Source organism: Monodelphis domestica, chromosome 5 (assembly GCF_027887165.1).
Source record: "Monodelphis domestica isolate mMonDom1 chromosome 5, mMonDom1.pri, whole genome shotgun sequence".
In the NCBI taxonomy this organism is placed as follows: Eukaryota; Metazoa; Chordata; class Mammalia; order Didelphimorphia; family Didelphidae; genus Monodelphis; species Monodelphis domestica.
In genome coordinates, this window is record NC_077231.1 from 167,095,480 (window position 1) to 167,121,284 (window position 25,805).

Sequence of the window (25,805 nt, forward strand, 5' to 3'; positions counted from 1 at the left end):
TATATATATATACACACATATATATATATATCATTGGCAATTTTATATAGTTTTAAACTGCTATTATTTTTGCCCTCAAAACTAATAACAAAGTTCGGATACAAAATGGGCAAATATACATATTAACACATCAATATATATACATACATAAATGTATACATTAGGTCAGATCACACATAAACACCAAAAAACTATAAACAGATGCATTATGACCAGTACAAGATGTTTATTAAGCCCTGTTAATATTCATATAGGAGAGCTGCATTTTTGTCATCATAATTCTTATCACTAATTTCCACGGTAGATTTTTGTTCCTGATCCTCTACCAACCTCAGAGAGTGACAAAGATACACTAAATTCATGTCTGTTCAGCACTGATACAAGGTAGCAACAAGACCTTCAAAATAAAGAGGGTGAGTGCATATAAGAGATTTGGAGTTTGGAATCTACTTCTAGGTTCTACTTTTGGTTCTCTCGGTAATCTTCAACCCTAAGAAGCAGAGCAATTAACACTAATGGTAATGCATCCTTGATTTATAAATACATAGAAAGACATAGGCTAATTGACTGCAATGTGATAGCATGTTCAATTTAGATTAATAGAAAGTTTCCTAGATTTTGACACTAGATTCAAAAGGTCTTAAAAGCTACAACTTGGTGGGTAAGAGGGAACAATCCATTGGTATTATGAAGAAAAATTAATATTAAAGAGGGGAAATGTGGAATATTTGTACCTGGTTTGAGTAAAGGCTCCAGATAATGTTGTATTTAAAGAGAACATTTAGTTAAACAAAATATCCCTAAAGTCAAGAGAGATGTTTAAACTTGATCCTTTGGCAAGATACAGACACAGAGAAAAAAAAAACTCACAGAGGATGTGACATTAGTTGGGCTCTAGAATATAGGATGGATGGAAAGTGGGGGATTCTTAGAGGAAGAGATTGAAATTATCAGTTACGATCAAATCTAAAGGATGTTTCATAGGGGGAAAAACTAATCCTTAACCCAAATTGAAATGGTTTTTTTTTCTGCTGTGTATTTCTTATCTTCTAAGAGAAGGGAAAAAGGATTTTGGTGGTACACTATATTTGTGATTCCCAGCACTGTAAGGTCACTTTCTTTTTCCTTGTTATTGTTTAAAAATTATTTTTACTCCCAGAATGCTTCAACCAAATTTGTTTTCTTACTCATCTGATTCCTGGAAGAATGATAGCTTCCCTCAGTTTTTATACATAAAAGGGGAAAGTTTTACATAATTAGGACACTAGTTTAATATCATATGTGAACTTAATTTAGTCTAATAAAACAGAAACAAAAGTCTCAGATCTTATGTTCTGATCAACTAGTAAATCCTGCTTGCTAAGGCACAGGAAGTCATAGGCACCCAGCACCCTGATACTCTCCAGGAGGACTCCTCTGGCTTCAAGCATATGGTATATATAGTGCTCTTCTTCTTCCAGAGCCTGAAATCTCTCATTCTATACTCAAACTAAAATGTCCAGTTCAACATGTAGATCTGTCTTACTTGTTTATTTACTTCAAGCTACATGAAGAAGGAAAAATATGAGAGTTGACAATAAGACCATGAAGAGAGAAAAAAACTAATGCTATACAAGTCAGAAACTTGAGCTGCTACTGATCCCTCTTTCCCTAGACACGATAGCTTATCTTCCTACCTCTCCTGACACCAATTATTTCTTGTTTTAAGCCATAATCAAACCAACTTTGTCATTCACTCTGTCATTTACAATATGAGTCCATTAGGTACACTCTCAATTCACTGACCAGCACTGAACTTTTCCAAAACAAAATATCCTTCCTTGGCCACTACTATCTGAAATGTTTTATCTCCCCATATCAAAATGCAAGCTCCTTCAAGGCAGAAACTGACTTTGCATCTTCAGCACTTAATACAGTGCTTAGCACAAAGTTGCCACTTTATCGACATTTTTTTCACCCATTCATTTATTCAGTGTATCAAACTGAAATCCACCTATTTGCCCACTTCCATACAAGGTTCCAAATTGGACTCTCCAAGACTGAACAAAACATCTCTCTTCCGCAAGACAGATCTTCCAACAGTTGAATACAGTGTATATCCTATCCCTCTTCTTCCTTCCCCTACCATGTCTTCTCCAGGCAATACAGTGAGAGATCTCTTACCTCCTAGACTTCCTCTTCTGGATGTACTGCAGCTTTTCAATCTTTTTTCTAAAATGTAGCACCCACAAACTACCAAATTGCTAATGGGACTAAGCAGGATAGAGTATCATGGAGCTTTGACTTCCCTCATTGTTTCCACACACTTGTATTAACAAAGCCCAGTTCAACATTTTGCTTTCAAGGGAAGACTTGGGTACCAACACCACCATGAGTTGTTCTCTTCTTCACCACAATTATTAGCATTCTCTCCCTTCTCAAATAATTATAGATTTATTTTGTGTGTGTGTGTGTGTGTGTGCACAGGCGGTCTCCCCCTAGTAACAGGCATGTTCCTTAAATGGATAGTTTACTTTTGTCTTTCTGTCCTCAGTGCCCAACACAGTATGAGACATAGATGTGTATTGAAATGAATTGACTGTCACATTATACTATTGAGACATTGAGGTTATTATACACTAAATCCCCTGTCCTGGGTACTTTTCATTATTTCCCCCTTTTAAAAAAATTCTTGCTTACTGCCTTAGAATACATAATAAGTATTGGTTCCAAGGTACAATCACAGTAAGGGTTTGGCAAATAAGGTTGTGACTTGCCCAGGGTCACATTGTTAGGAAGTGTCTGAGGCTAGATTTGGACCCAGGATCTTCCATCTTCAGGCCTAGCCCTCTATTCACTAAAACACCTAGCTTTCCTTTCCCTCCATCTTTCCCCCTCCCCCAACCCTGTCCCAATACTTTTCACAAGACCTGTTACATAATTGTTGAGCTAACTTTTAAAACCCAGTTGAATTCTTTTTTTTTTTTTTAAATAGAAATTCAGCCTGCCATCCCATTTTGTTGAAATCTTTTTGGATCTCAAGTTTATCATCAAATAATTTATTCTTCTCAGATTGATGTCACCTTTAAATGTGATAACCAAGTCACTATGCTTTCCTCAGTAACAGATAAACATTGAACATTCCTATTTGCTATTGTTTTGTCTCTGCCGTTCCATCAATTCCTGAGTGCTTGACTTGTCTTGTTTTTTATTCTCTTGTGTCTACCTCCTTCTTGATATGGGGTCTTTTGGTTACCCTGATGCCTACCAAAGCCCTAATTCCTAATGTCCATGTTCGCCCTGCAGCACATAAAGCATCACTGACCCTTGCCAGGCATCAGACTTGCCTAGTTCTAGTACCATAAATTATCCTTCAACATATTCTAAACATGAAAATCAGCAGCCGAAAAGATGTTCTAAAAAGTCATAATTTGATATTTCATAGAATGTACATATGGAAAATACTGAGGCTTTTCAGATATACCTTTAGAAGTTTTGACCATTTGATAGGTTCACCAGGCAGTTGTTGAATTACATGAAGCATTTCAAGAAAAAGAACATAAAACCGTGTATCTATTCCTTTTATCTCAGTAGCTTCACACACCATATAATTCACTTTAAGCACCAATAGTAGGAACCTAAAAATGAGTCCTCTTATCGCTTTTTGGAGAATTCTATCCATGAATTCTGTACATAACCTTATAAACTCATTCACAGCTTATCCATCAGCAGAATTACCTGTGTAACTCATAAGATACTGGGAATCTATGTACAAACTCATACTAGTGAGACACTAGACTGCTTAGTGAAAAAGAAATTAGATTTGAAACAATAAGGAGAATTTTTCTCTAGGAATCCCAGTGCTAGGATATGGAAGAATCATACTCCACCAACAAGCAGAATCTTTGTGTTCTGCCCAAGACAAAAACAAAACATGGAAAAAAGAGACAGAAACTTAAGAAGAAGAGAATTAGATGAAGACTAGTTAGTAATGGCTTTGCTGGGTTGGTAGTCTTTTTTGAAATTGTCAACATGATTTAAACAATCAAATTGTATATTTCAAATGTTTTACTATTGAAAATATCACCCATAAAAAACCTAGGTGTCTGATGCTAAGATTATTTGTCCAGTCAACCTCAAGTTTCAGTCACACCTTAAATTAACCTAGGCCAGAATTTGGTCTTTCTAAAATAATATCACTGGAAAATTTAATTTTAGTATGAACAATCCTTTTTCACAGGTTATGATGTTATGGTAGTCTCTTCTCTAATCTATGGCTCCTTGGGCAATATTTTTGACCCTCTAAAACCTCCCACCTCTCCTTTTAGATCTCTTCTTTTCCTCCTTATATATTTGTCTCTCCTTTTATCTTCATGTTTTCTTTTTCCCCCTTCCTATGCTTATCAGGGAAATTCAGAACTAAAGGCTTTCTGTTTCTTTTCCATAAAGCAAGACCCTTTAACTGAGCAGCTCTAGAAACACAGGTATCTCACCCAATGTTAGAGCTTCATTTTAGACTGAATTCTCTTTAAAACTAAACCCCCTGCTATAGGACCTAAAAAAAAATAATGAATCCTGCTTTATGAGAATATGAATATCATGAGATCTCCACGTTCCTTCTCTCTTTAAGGAAGGAGTTCTTAATCTGAGATCTATGAACTTATTTTTAAAATATCAATAAGTATTTCAATACAATTAATTTTCTTTTTGAACTTATATATTTGATTTTATGCTTTTAAAACTATCAGTCTGAGAAAGAATTCACAGGCTTCAGACTGCTAAATGAGTCCATGTTACAAAAAATGTTAAGAAACCATGGCTGTAAAGCAAGAACTAGCATTAATAACATTTGAAATTCCACCTAAGACCTGATTTTCTTGGAAGAATATTAAGCAGTTATATCATTTAGTTTTTCTCCCAAATCTTTAAACCTTTACTTTTAGTTTATGATATCTTTTGTATCCTTTTTTTGAGAATTCAGCCTAGTTGGCTCCTTTTTACATTATGAAATTTAACTTTCCTCTTTACCTTACAATTTCACAGGGAAAAAAATAATAACAGAAAAGTCACTGTTTGGTTCAGACATGCTATTTACCTTTTGGTATTATGTCTTACCACCCTTTGAGTTAATTAATTTAGCCACAGAAGCAGGAACCATCTGCTCACCTCAATTGAGTGACACAATGGGGCACTATGGGAAAATATGCACTTGCCTTCAGATCCTACTGTTGCTCCTGAATAGTTTGGACAGTACAAAACTGCAGGAGTATAGCTCAAGTCTATGTTGCTCTCCTTTATGGATTCTCACTCTCTAGGCTCAATTCAGCTAGGCAATCTCCAACAGATAAATGGAAAAAGGGGCAAGAGGGCAATCCAACAAATATTCATTTAGCATCTACGATATATCCAGCTTCAGTTGTGTGACTCTGGGCAAGTCACTTATGCTGGAAAAGGAAATGGCAAATCACTTCAGTAAAAGAAAATCTCAAAAGGGATTACAGAGAAGTGGATACAACCAAAAAACAACAAGAAACATATATATATATATTAATATTTAATAAATATATGCTTATATAAAAATTATCTAAATCTATAATGAATATTAAATAAGCATGTAATATGAATTTATATTTATATGTCTATTATTTGTTTACTGTTAATATAAATATATAAAGGGGGCAGCTAGGTGGTGTAGTAGATATACCACCAGACCTGGAGAAAGGAAGACTCATTGTCCAGAGATCAAATCTGACCTCAGACACCAGCTCTTTGATCTTAGACAAGTCACTTAAACATGTCTGCCTTTATTTCCTCATCTAAAGTTTTCTTGGCAAACATATGGGAGCAGTTTTCCATTTCTCTCTCTAGTTGATTTTACAGATGAGGAAACTGAGCCAAACAGGAATTAAGAAACTTGCACAAGGTCATACAGCTACAAAGTATTTGAGACTAAATTTGAACTCAAATTCTCTTGACTCTATCTACTGTCCCACCTAGCTATGTCATCTAGGAAGCTAAGTGGTACAGAATATAGTTGAATTTGAAATCAAGAAGATTTAAGTTCAAATCCTACTCAGATACTTTGTAGCTGTGGAACTCAGGGAAAATCACTTAGCTTCCTATGTCTACCTCTCCCCAGATTTGGTATGTTCCTTTCTTAAGAAATCTCAAGGTATATTTTGCATGAAAATAAAAATAAAATAATAAAAAAGAAATCTCACCAATCTCTCAAAGCTTGTTTAGAATTGAGTCTTCTCCAGAGAAGATTTCTTCTGTCGATGCTTGATCTAGCCTAGTTGATTTCTCTTACTGAAGGCAGCTTTTTTCATGCCATTTTCATTTCCTCACATTATACACTGAATCCCAAGGTGTTAGGAGTCCATGGTGTTCCATTATCATCAATGATGAAAAAATATCGAAATGATGACAAATTACTTTCATCTTTTTCTGTTGTTTCACTCCCATTTTAATTTTTATATACTATTGAGTTGATCTGGCTTAATTAGGTCTCACTATCAAGATTTCTACAACCTTATTTTCATCACCACTGTTCTTTGACATTTTGTGAAACAAAAGTTCTCTCATTTGTCCTTTTCAGACATTTCATTTCCTACCTGGGTTTCCTCATTTGACTTCTCCACTGTACCACTAATTAACTCATCTTTGGGAAATCTCATCATCTTTTAAGATCTATTCCATCTTGATATTTACACTGTAGCAATACTTCTGCCCCTCTGATTAGAGAGTGGAGCTAGGAACTCCTAAAGCTTCATTTAAGGAGGGAAGAGAAGAGAGAGATCTTAAATAATTCCTCTTTTCCCACTGGGCTATACTCTTTGAATTCCTTGGACTTCACCTCCCACCTTCTGCTTTCTTTTGTGTGTCATCTTCCTTCCTGAGACTGTAAAGTCCTTGAGGACACACACTATCTTACTTTTTCATATTTCTATTCCCAGCTCACTCCTGGGAAATAGTAGTGCTTAATAAAAGTTTACTATGTCTATATGACTAAATCTCACCATTCTCCTCTGTAACATTAGATTTTAAATCAGAGGGACTTTTGTCTTCCAGATCTGCTTGGGAAAGGGAGGGGGAGCAAAACCAAGAATTTATTAATAATATTTATCAATTTATTTACTTTATTTAATTAATTGCTATGTGATAGATACTGTGCTGAGTGCTTTAAATTTATAATCTCATTTGATGATCAAGATTTTGCTCCTCACGCTTCTTTTTTTGTGCTTCTTTTGCTTCTTCTTTGTGTCCATTCCTTTTTATATTTATCCTATTTAGATCCTATTTATAGGATATGTTGTTAATCAGAATCATTATCTTTTCTTCATTAATTTCCCATTTTCAAGGCCAGAATTTCAGGCTGTAGTTGTTATAATTGAAAGTCAAGTAACTTTTTATGCTCATCCTTTCCTCAAATTTGGTTTGCTTTTGAGTTCTGTTCCCAAGAGTCATTGGCTTGAAAAGACTCTGAGAGAGGATTCTAAGTGTTATCCTCAATCTGTAAAGATAGAGGCAGTTACAGAGGAAGGTTACAGAGTGCTAGACAGAGTGAGAAAGACTTGGTTTGAATTCTGCCTCAGATATTTACTAGATGGCCTCAAAGTACATTAAACATTTTGTAAATCTGAAAGCACCATAAAAATATTGGCTACTTGTATCATTTTTGCTCAGCACTTGCCACGATGACTTTTTTTAAGGTTATTTCTTAACTGTTTTCATTGTCTGAATTTGTATGTTTACAAATAGTGAGGGGGAAAGAATGTAATGGCAAGGTCTCCCAGCAACAAAAACAAAGTAAAAGTGACGGTTAATTTTTGCTTCTTTGTGAGTCTCCAGCTGCACTTAAGTTCTAAATGGCAATAAGCAGAAAACACAGAGGAATCTATGGCCCAATTTCATGTGGAAATTTTAAGGTTGAGAAAGCCCATACAATTAACGGGATCAAGAGACGAGCCAATTAATGGAGCTTTAAGTCTCGTGTGCAACCCACAGCGTGACAAGGCCGCCATCATATGTCTTTTAACACTAAAAGCATACTTACTTTCAATATCATAGATAGCAATTTGAGCTTTATAATGCTCAACAGAAGCCACATTTGCCCTGCACATGCTCCTCCTTTTTACAGTCAAGAGTTTTTTAAATAGATGAGGCTTTTCTATAAACTTTCTTGACCAAAATCAACTTGGCACTAATTCACAAGTTAATTAACTGTTAACAGATTCTCCTAGATATGACTGCTACACAGATATTTTATCTTCCTGTTAATTAGTAATTATGCACTGGCAAGAAAAACAGTGTATCTTTCCAATTATTCCAGAACTCAGTGATTATTTAAACTTGGCTAATTAGCAGTGGAGGGCTGGTACATCTTCTGGGCAAATTGTGTTTGATAATCCCTATTAAAATATACATGGTGGTTGTTGACTTGTAACAGAAAAAAGTGGCAGTTCAAAGGGTATTAGATACAGCACAAGGCAAATGGGGGCCTATTAAAATTTCGCCGACTGTTCTAATGAGAATGCCGAGGGTCATTTCTTCCTAGTTTACCATCTGTTTGGTTTCTGGCATGTGTCTGTAGTGTGAAAGGAGTGTCCTGAAGCCCATTTGGCTTATCACAGAGTAATCCAGGGATCTGAAGCAATTTCACTAGTTTATAAAACAGCACATTAGAATCAAAAGGTTACATGTGCGCAACTGAAAACTTCCAAGTCCAGAAAGTAGTGCCCAGTGGAAAGTTTCCCAGATTTTTCTTTTTAAGGCTGAAATAATCATCAAAGAATAAATTTCTTAGAGGAAAATTTAAAAGAACTACATATTATCTTCCCTACCCTATGTCTTGTGGTGATTGAGAATTAGGTATTTCCCTTAGCTTTTACACTTAAAGCACATAAAAAATACATCCTCTATGACCTTGAGTACTACATCTTAGAGAATGTTAATGTTGAAAGGAATATCTGAGAGTATCTAGACCACATCCCTTATTTTACAGATGAGACATGTGAGTTTCAGGATTAGAACACAAGTCCTATGAGCATTTTATTCTTTAAAAACGTAAACTCTTTATCACATGAGTACCTACAAGTTCTCACATAATACAAAACCAAGCTAAGTCTCTGTCATCATAATATAGCACCATTCAATCAAGGTCAGACTTCCATAGAGATGCATTAAGCAACCATTCGATAGTATTTTTTCAGGGGTACCATCAACAAGAAAACAAAACAAAACAAAACAAAACACACTTCCACAATTGTTCTCTGGTTTGTAACATTCAGCAATTGGTATAAAACTTTTAATTTTAAAATTAGATCAAAGATGAAGATTAAAACACAAGCACAGAAAAGTTCACTTTATTCACATTAACATTATCAGTGACAGATAATAGCTTCTTTCTTCAAAGTGCAATAAAAGATCCCAAATGGAGGGAAAGAAGGAGAGAGAGAGAGAGACAGACAGACAGACAGACAGACAGACAGACAGACAGAGACAGACAGAGACAGAGAGACAGAGACAGACACACACACAGACAGACACTTAATCACTTCTCAATTTTGTTTAGTGATGGAATCCCAAGAAAACTATTTCTAGTTTTATTACTTTTCACTATCTAGCTACACCCCTCTTATACAAATATCATTCCAACTATTTCCTTCCTCTCAAGGAGCAAAGACCAAACTATTGGTCCCGTAGAGAGTGCTACACACCAGATCCAGATCCACATGTGAGCTTCAGACAAATAATTTTACCTGAGTCTGGATCTCAGTTTCCTTATCTGTAAAATAAAAGGGATGGACTATGTCTGGGGTTCTTATCATAGATCCCTCTGGCAAGTCACTAAAACTGAGGGATCTCTGTTCATAAGGCTTTAAATGCATAAAATAAAATATATGGGATTGAAGAGGACTAATTATATTGCAAAAATACATTCACACACATACATATCAAAATACCGTTTTTCTTTCCATAACTTTGTTTTTTGTGGAAGCTGCTGTAGTGGTTTTTACATCTAGATTCACAGAAGTAGGGGTTGCCTGATGAATCAATACGCACACATATTCCCAGACTAGAAGTTAAGAGCCCTTTAGATGAATCCAGAGATTCCTTCTAATGTTTTTTTTTTTGGCCTTCCTTTTTATCCTCAGCACTTGGGACAGCACTGGAATATAACAGTCACTTAAGTGCTTGCTGACTTCCAGTTCCAACATTCTTTAATGTTTTCATGCTAATGCACCATCTACTCTTCTAAAGGCTCCTGGGCAAGTTCTTTTATAAGTAGGAAGGAGGTATTTATATTTCTTCTTTTGCTGATGTGATTTCTGTTAGGATTATTATCAAAAGAGCTGGAAAAACCAGTACTATCTAACAGTGTGTTTACTGTTAAAGCAACCAACTGCCTGCTTTAAACAAAGCCTAGCTAATTCTAAAATGTTTTGCCAGGTCTCTGATAGTTATGTATCCTACTTGAAATGTGTTGCTTACTGAAATGACTATGCAAGAATCTTTCTGAATTAAGCTCCTCAAAAATAGCATAATTGACTAGAAATGGCAGTGCAATTTTGACCTTAGAGAACATGTTGGTAGATAAATGGAGTGCTGTGCGAGGGAGGAGAGTAGGGAAGAAAATAACACAATATCAACTTTACAGGAATATTAACAGATTTTGGTATTCTGTATTTTTAAAAATGCCACTCCCACATTGACAAAATCCTTTCATTCAGAGGTCTGAAAACAGTAATTTATAGCTGAGTTCTCTTGCCTCATGAGACAACCCCTGCATCTATTTAGCTAAATGTAAAAGCCAGTAACAGAAGCTTCCACACAAAATAAAATTGTGGAAAGATAAATGATATCTTTGGTAAAGTGCCACTCTGACTGGGAGCCCCTGCACCCACTTTAAAATGTATGCTCCCTACATTCGAAGAGAAAAATAAAGCCTTTGACTAAGTGAACAGAGGGTGGGGTTTTGTTATCTTTGTTTTAAAATTATTTTGGAATATGAAAAAATTCAGCATCAGAATCATTTCTAGCAACTGACTTTTTATACAAGAATTTTAAATCATTCTGTATTTCACTATTGCTCTTCCCTGACTATTGCGAGTAAAAGAGATGCCGAATTCATCCAATAATATTTATAAATCATTCATCATATGTATCAAATACATAAACCCACATTTCATTATCTGGCAACCATAAAGGAATTGAAAACCTCAGGAAAAACCCACACCACAGGTGAAATGACTGCCAGGTTTGAGTCAACCTTTGATGTTCTCCCCCTTAAGCACATACTTCTATCCTGTATCTTGTCAAACTGGACTACCTGGCATACTGTGAAAGTGTCACATTCCTAGAAAACAGGATTTCTTATCAGCAGAGACCCACCATTTCTAAGCTTTCTTTAATGCACAGGCACAGAGGAAAATGTATTCCTGATTCCAATTACATCTAGTGAAGGCTAAGCCTTCATTAACAGGAAATGCCTAACCACACTTCACCTAAAACTCTTAGCACTCATGAAGATTCAACCCAATCCCGTTAGCTAGGCCAGAATTATCCAGTGGAAACTCTCAAGTTTCCATCAAACATAATCCCTACTGCTACTCCCTGGCTCCTACCAGATATAACTCAGTTTCTTTTAATCACAAGAATAACAATTACATACATTTTCCCATATAATTAATAAACCAACAACTGTTTATGAAACTGCTCATATGGTCAAGAAACTGTGCAGGGCCCCCAGGATACAAATATAAAGAATGAAATTATCCCTACACACAATGAGCTGACATTCTAATGAGGGCATCAAAAAATAAAAATAGAACAAAAATAAATATAAGTTCACACACATACACATATACAAAGAAGCTGTATCTGTATAGTAAATATTCATGAATGTGGCTAACAAAATTGTTACATGGTATACTCTACATACACACACACACACACAAGGTTGTACAATTCAAGGTACTACTACTAAATAGTAGGGGATAGTCAAGAATAAGTGGGAAAGTACTAGCAATTGAGGGAATAAGGGAAGTCTTTCTGCAGAAAATAGAGTTTGAGCAGGATCTGAAGCTAAGAAAGGGACTCAGTGAGCAGGCAAAGGTAAGAAGGGAGTCCACTGGAACCATGCAGAGCCACCATTGCAAAGGCATTAAAAAAGGATTAACAGGAATAAAGAATGGAGAAGTCAGTTTGATTGCATTACAAATGATGGGAAGAGAATCAGTTAACATATGATGAGGCTAGAAAGGTAGGTAAGGGCCAGATTCTTTTTTTTATTTTGAAATTTTTATTTAATTAGTCAATTTAGAACATTTTTCCTTGGTTACAATAATTATATTCTTTCACTCCCCTCCTCCTGTCCCATCTCAAAGCTGACTTTGCAGTTCCACTGGGTTTTACATGTGTCCTTGATCAAAACCTATTTTCATGTTGTTGATGCTTGCACTAGGATGATTGTCTAGGGTCTATATCCCCAATCATATCCCCCTTGAACCATGTGATCAAGCAGTTGTTTTTCTTCTGTGTTTCTACTCCCACAGTTTTTCCACTGACTGTGGATAGTGTTCTTTCTCATAGATCCCTCTGAGTTGTTCAGGATCCCTGCATTGCCACTAATGGAGAAGTCCATTACATTCGACTGTACCACAGTGTATCAGTTTCTGTGTACAATGTTCTCCTTTAGGGTTATTAAAGTGTTTTATTTCTATTATCTCATAACAATCTTTTGAGGCAGAACAATTATTATTTTCATTTTATAGACAAGCAAACAGAGAAAGAGAGGTTAAATGATTTGTCAAGCAAGAGTCAAAGAGCTAATAACTGTCTGGGTTGGAATTCAAATTCAAGTCTTCCAACAATAACTAACTAAAGTAAGATTCATAAAAGAGCATATTTCTTTCCCTAATGCTTCTCAGTCCCATTGTTTCTATTTCTAATGTTTCTCCTTTATTTTTTGCTTTCCTCCCCCTGCCCTTTCTCCCAATATTTTCTAAATACTACATTCCTAACCCCACAAATACTGGGGCCTTTCCAAGGAAATTAGAAAGAGGAAATAAGATGGTCTGAGAGACTTAGCAGACCTGGAAAGGGATGACAGTGTCTATATCAGTCAACTTCTAGCCAGTAGGTCAGGCTGATTCCCATGAAGCCAGGCATTGCATGAAGTTTCCTGGGAGCCAGGCTTCTGGGGATAAAACTTCCAAGGATACCAAGAGGATAAACAATGACATACATAATGACATGAGAGAATAAGGGTGGAGGTGGAGCCTGGCAGATGCTCCCAATGGAATCGCTTATTCTTAAAAACCACAGACTTCTTAGCCTACTGGGCAATTGTCCAATTGCCCCCTGGGACATCAGTTCAACCCTAGGGTTTGGACAGTTCATCATTATTTGAATGAATTATTTATTTGTAGGAGTCACCTTTTTGGCAAAGAGGAGAAGAGAAAAGAAAAGGAGATAGAACAGAATTACTGCAGATTGGGATTTGACCCCAATTTCCCATTTTAAAGCTGAATGTGATAAAGTACAGAATGAGTAGATAGGATAAACTCGTTTAGTCTCCAGAGATTTCAGAGTTGCTAGTGAATAGATACAAGAGTCTTGGGGCTTTACATCCTTATATCGTTTAGGTTCACAGTTGTTTGTATATTATTCCCACTATTAGCAAGTGAGCTCCATTAGGGCAAAGGCTTTTTTTTTTTACTATCTCTAACATAGTAACCTTTTGGCAAATGGCTATCAGTTGACTGATTCCTTTTACAAATCATAGCATTGTACTGGAACTAAGGGGAGCTGGGGTCTGGTACTCTCTTTGCAATAGTGTAGCTATGAAGCTTTGAGCAAGAACCTGAATCTCTTTAGAACTCAAATTCCCCATCAGTAAAATGTACATGTTGGATTAAATGAGATCTGAAATTCCTTCAGCCTCCAAACTTCTATGATCTGAGGACAATGGCTTATCTAATTTGTGAGTTGGTTCTACTCTGCTAAAAAAAAAAAAACCCTCTCCCTTATTTAAATTCTTTGTTGTTCTGTCATTTTAATGGTGTCTGACTGTTTGTGACCCCATCTGGGATTTTCTTGGCAAAGATACTGGAATGATTTGTCATTTCCTTCTCCAGCTCATTTTACAAATGAGGAACTGAGACAAACAGGGTTAAGTGACTTGCCCAAGGTCATACACCTAGTTAAATGTCTGAGACTGGATTTGAACTCATAAAGATGGGTCTTCCTGCTCTGCCCATTAATCAACTCTTGTTCTCAATATATGCCATGGTTATATCTCTCTAATGATATCCTTTCATCTTCATTTTAATCTGTACCATAAAGATCTACTCAAACCAATTATGCATCAATCCTATTGAAAAAATTATATATATGTATATATATATATATAAAACGTGTGACATTTGGGCTTAAAATTTTAATTACACAAATGTGGCCTGGTAGACACTAATTAATTGATATTTATTAAGCATCTATCTCATATCAGGCACTGAGCTAAATTAGAAAACAATTTATATGAAAAATATTTGAATCTATTAATGGGTTGCCAGCTAAATATGAGCCAATGAGCTAAAAGTTAATTCCAATTTAGACTGTACTTATAGAAGAATAGTTTCCTGAACTGGTAAGTTTTTAACATGACTGCACCCTGCACTGGTCATGTTACAGCTAAAATTCTGGGTACAGTGCTAAGTACCTGCACAGTTTAGCAAGACTATTGAACAACATCCAGAAGAGGATCAGCAGGGTTTCGAGGGGACTTTGTACCATGACATATAAGGACCGATTGAAGAAACCAGGTATGTTTAGTTGATATAAAGGAAGACTTAGAGGGAATATGATAGACTGCCTTCAAGTATTTGAAAGGCCATCAGACACGGGTGGGGGGGTGGGGATGGAGAATAGGGTTATTGAAATTGGCCTCAGGGGTAGAATTGGAAGCAAAAGATGCCAGTTGTAGAGAGGCAAAAATTTATATCACTATAACTGAAAATTTTCTAACAATTGAGAGGTCTACTAACTGTGTCCTGGGAATTAATAAGCTTCTTATCACTGAAAATGTACATATGAAAGACAGGGAAGCCTTTTTAGGAATGTTACATGAACAATTATTGTTCAAGATGCCCCAATAGGTCCCACGTGACCTCTGCGATCTCTATCAGGTCTGATTATTGTTATTATTGTTATTGTTCTTTGTCTTCATATATCTCCCCCAGGAATGAAAACAATACTCCACACATGTTTGTTACAATGCCATAAATGTTTTAATTGAGTTGAATTCTATGATCCCGTTAAGATATTTTATTTGACAGTTAGGAAATATGCCTGGCTCCTCTGACAATGTTATAAATAGAAGTTCTTCTATAAAGAGCTTCATGAACCGACAAGAAGTGAGCAGAAGGAGAACAATTTACATAATGACAACATTACAAAGAAAAATGGCTTAGAAAGACCTGAGAACTCTGATCCATCTAATGGCAAATAACCACTGATTCCAGAGGACTGAAGATAAGCATAATATCCAGTATCCTGAGAGCCTGGCAATGGACTTCAAGTGAACAATGAGGCAATTTATTTGCTGCACTATGTGTGTTACCATAGTTTTGTTTTTTTTATTGTTCAACTGCAAGAGGAAATAGGAAGGGAAAAATAACAAATGTTTAAGAATATTTAAAAACAAGTTCTTCCGTAAGGCAATAATATTATGTATTTCTAAAATAGCTCTCTGTCCTCTTACATATGCACCCCCTCCTCTTCTCTCCCTCTATCTCTGTCTCTCTGTCTCTCTGTCTCTATCTCTCCCTCCCTCCCACCCCTAAGCTTTCTCCTGAAGTGGGGGAGTATGCTCTAGTATGGAATGGAGTTATAAGAATAGGGTCAATTCTGTGTGTCAAGCAGATACACAGATATACAACCTCCTTTGTAGAATGATAGGGTTAGCCTAGATAATCTCTAAGGTCCATTTCAACTCTAAAGCTCGTGAACTCTTATAGCCCTTTGTTTGATTCCCTAGAGCACATAAAATCTATTTATATTACAGTTATTTTTGCACATTTTCTTCCTCTATTAAATATAAACTTCTTAGGGCAAAGTGCTATCAGTGCTTTTCACATAAGAGACATAATAGATATCTCTTAAATTAATAGCTGGGTTCAGAATAGTCTGGGCAAAAAATGTACTGTACTTAGTAAACAATTCTACCAACAAGTTCTACTTTCTTTTGAGACCTTGGTTTCTCAAAGGTTATGCCAGCAGAATAAAAGCTCAGAGAGGTCCCGTCAATCCAGAAAAGTTAAGATTATGGGTTCTTAATGCATTGGTTTTGAAGGGCAAGGCAAACTAAATTGGAAAAGGCGCATCACTAAAATGTAGGCTCTAATTTCATTGAATTTACTTTGGCTAAAGATATTTATGAAACCATTTATCAGTGCATGGAGATGGTGCATTTGCATCAGTGGAAGTTCATGCTGATGAAATAATGGATCAGTTGAAGTACTAATGTAGTAAAAAGTGAGTTCCCATTAAGAATTTCATTAACTAGTGAATAGTTTATACTTCAAATCTTAAGTAAAATGATTTGTTCAAACTGAGGTTTCTTGCTATCTTCTGAGTGGGAGGATATTTGTTTGAATTTCACTCGTGAATTTAATAGATGTATTCCTTAGTAGAGACCCATAAAATTAATATTTTAACACAGTGAATGCTACCAGCAAATCATATGGCTTCATCTAAACTAAATAATGAGTATTTTAACGCAGCACTTAAATAGGATGCTAAATAATGAATATTTCAATTGCTTTCCTTTGTTTACAGATATTAGCCTAAATCCTTAGTGAAAACTCTTTACACATATGCATATATGACATGCACATACATACATGTAAAAACTATGGAAATTAGGAAAAAAAGGTAATCCCAAAGATTGAGATATTACACCTCAAGCTTCAATGATGGCCAATATGCTCATAGAAAATCCATTAATTATAGTTCTATTTAATCTTCTATTTGTTATTTGATTGTTTCAGTCACTTTTGACTCTTTGTGAACTCATTTAGGGTTTTTTTGGCAAAGACAGTAGAAAGACTAGACATTTCCATTCACCAGCTTGTTTTCCAGATGAGAAAATTGAGGCAAACAGGGTTAAGTGATGTGCCCAGAGTCACACAGAGAATAAATGTTTGAGACCAGGTTTTCACTCAGAACTTCCTAACTCTAGGGCTGGCACCAGCTCTATCCCCTGTGTCACCTGGCTGCTCCTTAATTTTCTATCTAGACAGATTATTAATTTTTGACCTATTACAGTGCCTATTTCCTTGAGTGCAAGAGTTAATTGAGGAAAATGTTAAATGAATCAAGTTCCTAGTGTGAAATTCAAGCATGGGTATTGCAAACAATAGTTGAATCTGAACAATTTTCATTTACTGAACACAAAGGATCTTTGATTACATTGTGATTACATCACTAAAACAGAATTTCAATGCTGTCTCTGATCTATTTTAATTCAAGGTTTTCATGAACATCTCCAAATTTAGCACTGACAAGTCACTTGCTGGTAGGAATCCCATCAAATTTATCTAATATGGAATGTGAACCATAGAATGGCAGCCCATTTCCAGGTTCATTTCTGAAGGCTTTCAAGCTTGGTGAGACCTGCCAGCCACTTGAATTCTTTATCTATTAATAACTTAATGAAAACATTGAATTCTAAAAACTAACATGATTATATTTGGCAATAAAAATGTCCATAAGCATCAATTAAAGTCTAATTGATTTTCTCTGCTAGAGACAATAAAGACCACTGGCTCTGGAGGCAGCAGTCCAAGATTCAAATCCTCTCCTGAACACCATCAACTTGTGAGATCTAAGACAAGTCATTTAACCTCTCTTAAGCTTTAATTTCCAGATCTGTAATATGGGAAGGGAGGACTAGGTGGTATCTAAAATCCCTGCAAGTTTCAGATTTCTGAGTTTATGAATTAATAAACAAGTATTTCTAGTGTGAGACATATGTTATGTGCTATAATTTAAAATATATATTATACATTTCAAATTAAAGCAAATACATATTCCTAAATGTTGGATATAATAAACTATCCCCTGAAAGAAATCCATACAATTTTATATAATATTATATTGAAAGTTATTCCAATGAAATCTGAATATTTTTCATGACTAAATTGTTACTCAAAGGCAAGGGTAAATGCTAGAATATAAAAATGGACAGGCTATAATTAAACGTCAGATCTCTCTAGGGCTTTATGTTTTTGAATTCCCATTGACAAGGGAAATGAGGCATTCCAAGCTATATATTTCTGGCTTCCAGTCATCCTTTGCACGTCTGTTATTTTCATTTAGTTCTGGCCATTGGGTATGGCCATGATTATTCATGCATTTTAAAGAATCTTGGTTTTCATAAAAGGCTGGTGTTATTTTGATACAATTATACTCATAAAATCATGCTTAAAGGTAGTCACAATTCTTGTTTTGATTATTTATATGTATACTTTATGAACAAGATGCAGTTTCTGTAACTTTAAGCAATTAACATAATGGGGCCATCTATACAGAGTCCATACTGAAACTTTAATAAATAAAATCAACTATTCAGATGGAATTAAATGCTTTACTTAGCCCTCATTTATCAGAACTAGTTAAACACAGCATATGCTATTTACTACTATAACATGTTGGAAAAATGCCAAGGGCCTTCTGTTTGCTTAACACTCCTCTGAAAAGTCAGAGCTTCATAGTAAATTAAATATTCAAAGCATCTTCCAGACAATAAGCAAGGCATGCCATATGATCTCGGCATGATGTTCATTACCTCTAAGCTTCTAAGATCATAAAGATGGAATAGGTATTGCCTAATTTGCACAATACTATGTTGATTGTGACAAACATATTGTAAAAGTGAAGATATCTTTTGAGAAAATTCTCTTCCTTTCTATCTCCCTCTTCTTTTTTCTTTCTCTTCCTATTCTTGGCCATGCAAATCCTCTCTGGTGACTATTGATCGCAAAAAAATTATATATAGATCTCAAACAAATAATTTATTTTGTCTCTAAAAGTTAAACAAATATTTCACATTGTAAATATAACTTAAGTTTCTTGTTTTAAAATAATTTCGTTTCTTAGCCATATGACCCTGGGCAAGTCATTTAACCCCCCACAGCTTGAATCTTACTGCTCTTCTGCCTTATAACCAATACACAGTTTTGATTCTAAGATGAAATGTAAAGGTTTTTGAAAAAAATAAAAATTGTAGTGGAAATGGAAAGAAGAAAAAAGACTTAATTGCTTAATTGGCTGATGTGTAATTCTAGCCTGGTTACTCCACAAATGGTGGGGGGGAATAAACCTTTCTACTTTATTTGCAGATGTGAAGGGCCACTAGTAGTGTGGAATCCTAAATACTTCTATCAGCTCTATGTTGATTTATGAAAAGCATAGAAGAGTAGCATTAAAATATTTTTGGACCTTAGTATAAATTAATCTTTATGTCTATGGAAAATTTATCTAAAGGAGAGATTTAAGTACAAAGATAGAAATAGAAATCCATCCACTATAAATATGATACCATTGTCCATTGGATGCCCAGATGGGTCATGCCAATACTAAAGCACTATCGAGTACTACTTGAAATTAGCCATGTCATCCCAATCATCTGCAGACGACACTTCACTAATGTTTGCTGGATTGAAATAGTTTTAATTAATAGATTTATTCTTTGTGTGTTTTTAACCTAAATTAGAGGTAACTACTCTCAGTACTCCACAAAATTGTTAATCTTTAAACCCAGCTGTTTTTGAATCTTGAATTTTTTTCCTTCCACCAGGCATAGCCTTATATAGGAAAAAGAGCACTAACCTACTACACTAAAAGTCCATATTCACATTCAAGTCTTATCTTTAACACTTACTGTATGATCATGGGCAAATTGCTTGAAGTCTCAGGCTCGAATTAAGAAGCAGGATTATTCTTAGGCTACTATTATACAAATATAAGTAATGTCACCATTTTATGTCAAATCGGGAGTCTTTATAATGCATGACTGAATAGAAGTAAGCAAACCCACACCCAATAAGATATTTGGGGGGTAAATAGGAAGCATAATAATTATGCTAACCTACATGATTGTTATGGGAAAATAACTTTTCAAACTGTAAAACCATGTAAATATGAGGACTTTTTTCTTAACAGCTGGACAGGCAAATACCAAAACTTTTGGGTTTTGGTTGTTTTATCTCCAGCACCTCAGCCAGGTCTATAGCCAGATGCTAGTCCTGGGCTAACTTTATTTAGGACTTGCTTTCCCCTTTATAGGAAACATAAAACGAGCTCTTGCAATGAGTTAGAATTTCCTCTGTTATTAAAGATTTTTTTATTTCTGACTCCTTGCTTATCTTCCCATACTTGCTACACTCTCCTCCTTCAGAATCTTCACCTCTCCTAATTCTTGACTGTTTGCCCTATTTTTTTGCCATCCACTTTGGTTATTCCTTTAGTTTTTATGTTTTCCTGGGTTCCTCTATCTGTGTGGCTTCTGAACTTATCTTTGTCCTTGACATGGTGGAAATCCTGACTCAAGCCCACCAAACTGATTTTAATTCTTCCTAGTCCAATTGCCTCCTAAATCTTAACATCCTTCTCTTTGCCATCCCATTTTGTCAGGTTGCCCAACACTAACATTTTAAACAAAAAGAAAATTATGAAGATAAAATTTGCTTCCATTTTCTAAAAGGAAATGCTGCCAATAAATAACAGATACAAAAACAATGCTTTAGTGATATCAGGCATATAAATGGGTCAAGTAAATGTATAACTATTTATCAAGGAATTGTATAACTAAAAATTGTACAATCCACAAAAGTGGATCATGACACAAAAGGTCATATGGATACATAGCCCATATGCTTCACTAACACCCATGAAAAGAAAGATTGCCTAAATCAAAGCATATTGAGTAGGCTCCTACGGTGGATTTATGAGGAAACATGAACAAGAATTATATGGGGAAAAAAGATGTATATCTCATCTGTATTGATGGAGGTAATACTCTCAGTAATTAGATCATCAATTCCTTAATAACACATTATGGTTTGTAATGTGTTTTTTACAAATCTTCAACCTCAAAACAACTAACTATATGAGATGGGTGCTATTACTATCATCCTTTTACATACAAAGAAATTGAGGCAGGGAAACAGTAAGAGACTTGTCCAGGGTCGCACAGCTAGTAAGTGTCTGAGATTGGATTTGAATTTATGTCTTCCTAATTCTAAGTATAATACCACATTATTATTGTTGCTTTTTCAATTATTTTTTAGGTGTGTCTAAATCTCTATGACTCACTTGGGGTTTTCTTGGCAAAAATACTGGAGTGGTTTGCTATTCCCTTCTCCAGCTCATTTTACAGATGAAAAGAAGTAGACAGAGTTAAGGGACTTGACTAGGGTCATATGGCTAGTAAGTATTTGAGTCCAGTTTTGAACTAAAGGAAAATAAGTCTTCCTGACTCCAGGCCTGGCACTCTATCCACTATGCTGCCTATATAAAGATTATATAATAAAGTATAATGCCTATAAAGTGCTACGTAAGTGCAAACTATTATAAGCCATATAACAGACCTACCCCATTTTCCTCCCCAAGAAAAATAGATTAATATTTTGTGGAAATAGTCATATATGTTTGTCTTTTCTATTTTATACTAGATATATTAGGCTTGGAATATTTAAAATTGAATAGGAAAGGAAAAAATTTTGCATCATGTTGCCTCTGTTATTGGTGACTGATTTACTAACCAGTCACCATAATAGCCTGATGACTTTGTAACTTCACTTGGTAGTTTACCTTTCCCTATGTTTTAAAATAAATAAATTTCTATTTATATGTTCAACATGAAGTTCCAATCTATAAAAATGTCAATTAAGCAAAATAATTTCACATTTTGTGAAATAACTGTTTTACATAATTTAATAGTTGTCATCACTATCAGATTGGATAAAATGAGAAAGGGACAAAATGAAAAATGTTGGAGGGGATGTGTGAAAGTGGAGACATTAACACACTGTTGCTGGAACTATGAAATGAACCAACCATTTTGGAGAGCAAACTGGAATTATGCTCAAAGAGTTATAAAACCGTGTGTACCTTTTGACTCAGAATACCAACATTAGGTTTGTTTCCTAGGGTGACCAGGGATAAAGGCAAAGAGAACCTGTATATTCTAAAATAGTTTAACAGTTCTCTTTGTGGGAGCAAAAAACTGGAAATTGAAGGAACGTCTAACAATTGAGGAATGGCTAAACAAGCTGAGGCATACAATTGTGAAACAATACTACTGTGCCATAAGAAATGATGGACAGGTTAATTTCAGAAAAACATGGAAAGACCTTTGTGAAATTATGAAGAGTGAAACGAGCAGAACCAAGAGAACATCATGTACAGTTATAGAAATACTGTTTGAAGAATTACTTGTGTATTTCCACCTCAAGAGAAAAAGCTGATAAATAGAAATAAGGCATAGTATATATTCCTTTTTTTGTCAAATGATGCCTTCTCTAATGGGGTTAAGGGTAGGAGGATTGGAGTTGATGTAACAAATTAATTTTACAAAATATAAGGGGTCAGTTACCACACATCAAATATTAAATATTTTAGATGTTTATGAGATTGGTTATTGATTGATGTACAGGAGTCAAAATGAATTTTAGCCCCCTAAATGACAGAATTGTATGCAGGTCCCAGAATCAAGTATGGGTTGTTCCACCTGAAGAGATATTATTAGATAAAATGTAATGGTGGGCCCATGACACATACTTATTCCAATCACTTTTATTCCCTGCTCCCCTGCCATGCCTATTCTCTGCTAAATTCTAAAAAAAATTATTTAAATTTGTCATTAAACAAAGTTTTAAAATTTATTTTAAATTTTAAATAAAAAAGAATGATTTAAATAAGTTACATTTGAATCCTAAGTGGAAAAGAATGTGTAAGGGTTCTTAAGAAGATTTTTAAAACAATAATAACACACTAGAAAACATACATATTGACTACTTTCTTTAACCACATTAAACTTACCAAATCCAAAAGCATTAGCACCTCCAATGCTTTGTGAAGCCTGGACACTAGTGGATGTGTATAGTCCTGTAACCAGCAAGCCATCAAAGAAGGTACTTGTGGAAATTGTCACTGAAATGAAAAAGAAAAATCAATAAATACTAGTCATCAAAATATTTAATTATATGTCTATCAATTATGATATGCTAAGTTTTTCAACATTACATTTATTATTTGTTAAATAATCATTATTTACTTTGTTCATTTGTGAAATGAACACTATATTAGGGAAAAGAAAGAATAAATTGTTGGATTGAGAAACTCCTTAGAAAAGATCAAAATTCAAGTTTATAACATTTTCTTCCATGTTTAGACAACCAGTCTGCCTTTCCCCATTCATATACAAATTCAATCTCTATGTGAAAAATCAATCCCAAACAATATAGTATTCAAGAGAAAAATTTTCCCCCTCTGAGCCACAATTTCAAAAGCATTGCTGGAGATTTGGCATTGTCATGAGTATACTTTTTTAAAAGCATGCCAAACTGTGAGAAACAATCCTTCATTGGCACAAGGAAGGATAGCAATAAGCACTCTATTTCTTTCTATGAATCTATATTTTGGAGCAGTGTTTCCTGACATTTTTCAACAAAAGGGAGACTAATTTGGATGAGGAGAGCCAGGCTTATCCTTCTTGTGAGGAAGAAAGGAAGATCAACTTATTACTTGTAATATTCTTAAGGGATTTCTGATATATAGAGCTTGTAGTGTGTACCTCACTGAGTAGAAAGTTCTGTAATCAAAACTTATTATACTGTAGTCAGGAAGTTGGGCTCATTATATTTATTCCTTAACTATTCATGTTTTGCTACATGAAACATCTTTTTTTGCTTGCTGTTGCAGAAATTAATTATAAAGGACTTCTGGTGTGAAATTACAGTGGCTTCTACTCTATGAAGCTTTAAGTTTCCCACTTCAAGATGAAAGGTAAAAGGCTCCATGGTATGTCAACAGAATAGAATTTTATAATGTTGATTTAGTAGTATACAATGAAGGCTTGTCATCACTTTTGGCAACAACAAAAATGTATGGGTGAAGGCAAGTGTCATACAGGCAGCTTGGATGAGACTTCTCTTCTGAAAACTCTTTCCTCTAGATTTTAGAGGAATTGCTCTGCCATGATTCTCTCCACACCAGGCTGATCAATCCTCCTCAATTGATTTCAGGGGATCATCATCCATGTATTGACCTCAGAGACAGTGTAGTACAACAGAAAGGATTATAGATTTGGAGTCAGTGTATCTAGGTTTGAATCTTGGTGCTTCCACTTACAACCTATGTAACACTGGACATGCCACTTAATGTATCTAAGATACCTCATTTATAAAATGAAAGGGCTGGACTAGATCACCCATAAGATCCCTTTGGGTTCAAAACTTATGATCTAATTATAGCTATGCAGGGTTGTGCATGATTGGAGGGCAATTAGGTGGCTCCGTGGATTGAGAGCTAGGTCCAGAGATTGGAAGTCCTGGATTCAAATATGGCCTCAGACACTTTCTAGCTGTATGGTCCTGGGCAAGTCACTTCACCCCAATTTGCCTATGCCCTTACTGCTCTTATTCCTTGGAACCAATATTTAGTATCAATTCTAAGACAGAAAGTAAGGGCTTTAGAAAGTTAGATATAACTAAATGACTGAATAACAACATAGTTGTATTCCTGAATTTTTCTCTAGGCTCTCTCATTTTTTCCTCTACCATCTCCTTTGGAGATTCCAGTAGTTCGGACCATTATTTCTATGCGAATAAGAAAAAAAGATATATGCAAAATCTACCACCCTTATCTATCTTCTGAGATTTAGTCCTACATCACCAGCAGTCTACTGCACATTTTCACTTGGATGCCCAATGAGTTTCTCAAATCCAACATGTCAATAACTGAACTTATGAAGTTACTCCTTTTTTTAAGGTCCTGCTCAGTAGCAATAAGGGGAAGCTTTGCCACCTAAAAGACATGAGTTCTTGGTCACAGATGGCCAGAAGAAAGTTGCCAGGGGGCATATAATCCCCAAAGGACCCAATTGTCAAGCTAGCACATTTTATTAAAATGAGGGACAGTTTTAATATATGTCCATTTCAAACTCCCCTGACCAATATATGATTGGATCCTCATGATAAATTTGAATTACATTCTATAGGTATTTGTATAGTCATTTTACAGATAAAGAAACAGAGGCCTAGAGAGGTAAAGTGTCTTACCCCTACCCACACAACTAGCAATTATAACATTTAATTAAAAGTTAAAATCAAAAGCCATGACTTTCTCAACTTCAAGTGCTGTGTTCTTTCCAATATATCATTATCCACAATCCCTCCACTTAACTCCAGTCTTAAATACTTCTAACTCTCTAAATATCTCCATTTAGATGCCCACACCTTCCCAGAACCTCACACTCAATCTGCCCAAAAGCAACCATATCATCTTCTCCTTTAAACCAGCTGCTATTTTCTCTGTTAATTAGTATTGTTTCCATACATTACTCAACCTTTAAATCTCAGTAGACTAAATCTTCTGTCCTCTTTTTTCTCTTCTCCATTATCAATTAGCTGTCAAATTTAGTCGATAATACATCTTTCATCTATCTCTTACTTACAAACTTCCATGTCATTTAGAACTCATATAGCTACTAGACTGATTCAAATCATCATACACCTAATGGTAATAACTTTTCTGCTTCC

At 35.1% G+C, this 25,805-nt stretch overlaps 1 protein-coding gene across 1 annotated transcript in view; it reads right to left on the reverse strand.

Moving 5' to 3' along the window:
* The window catches only part of RELN (reelin), a 539,202-nt gene that overhangs the window by 431,389 nt on the left and 82,008 nt on the right, over positions 1-25,805 (reverse strand). Inside the window, exon 2 of the mRNA XM_003342005.3 lies at positions 23,086-23,196. Coding sequence (XP_003342053.2) covers positions 23,086-23,196 — 111 coding nt within the window. The remainder of the gene's footprint in view (positions 1-23,085; positions 23,197-25,805) is intronic.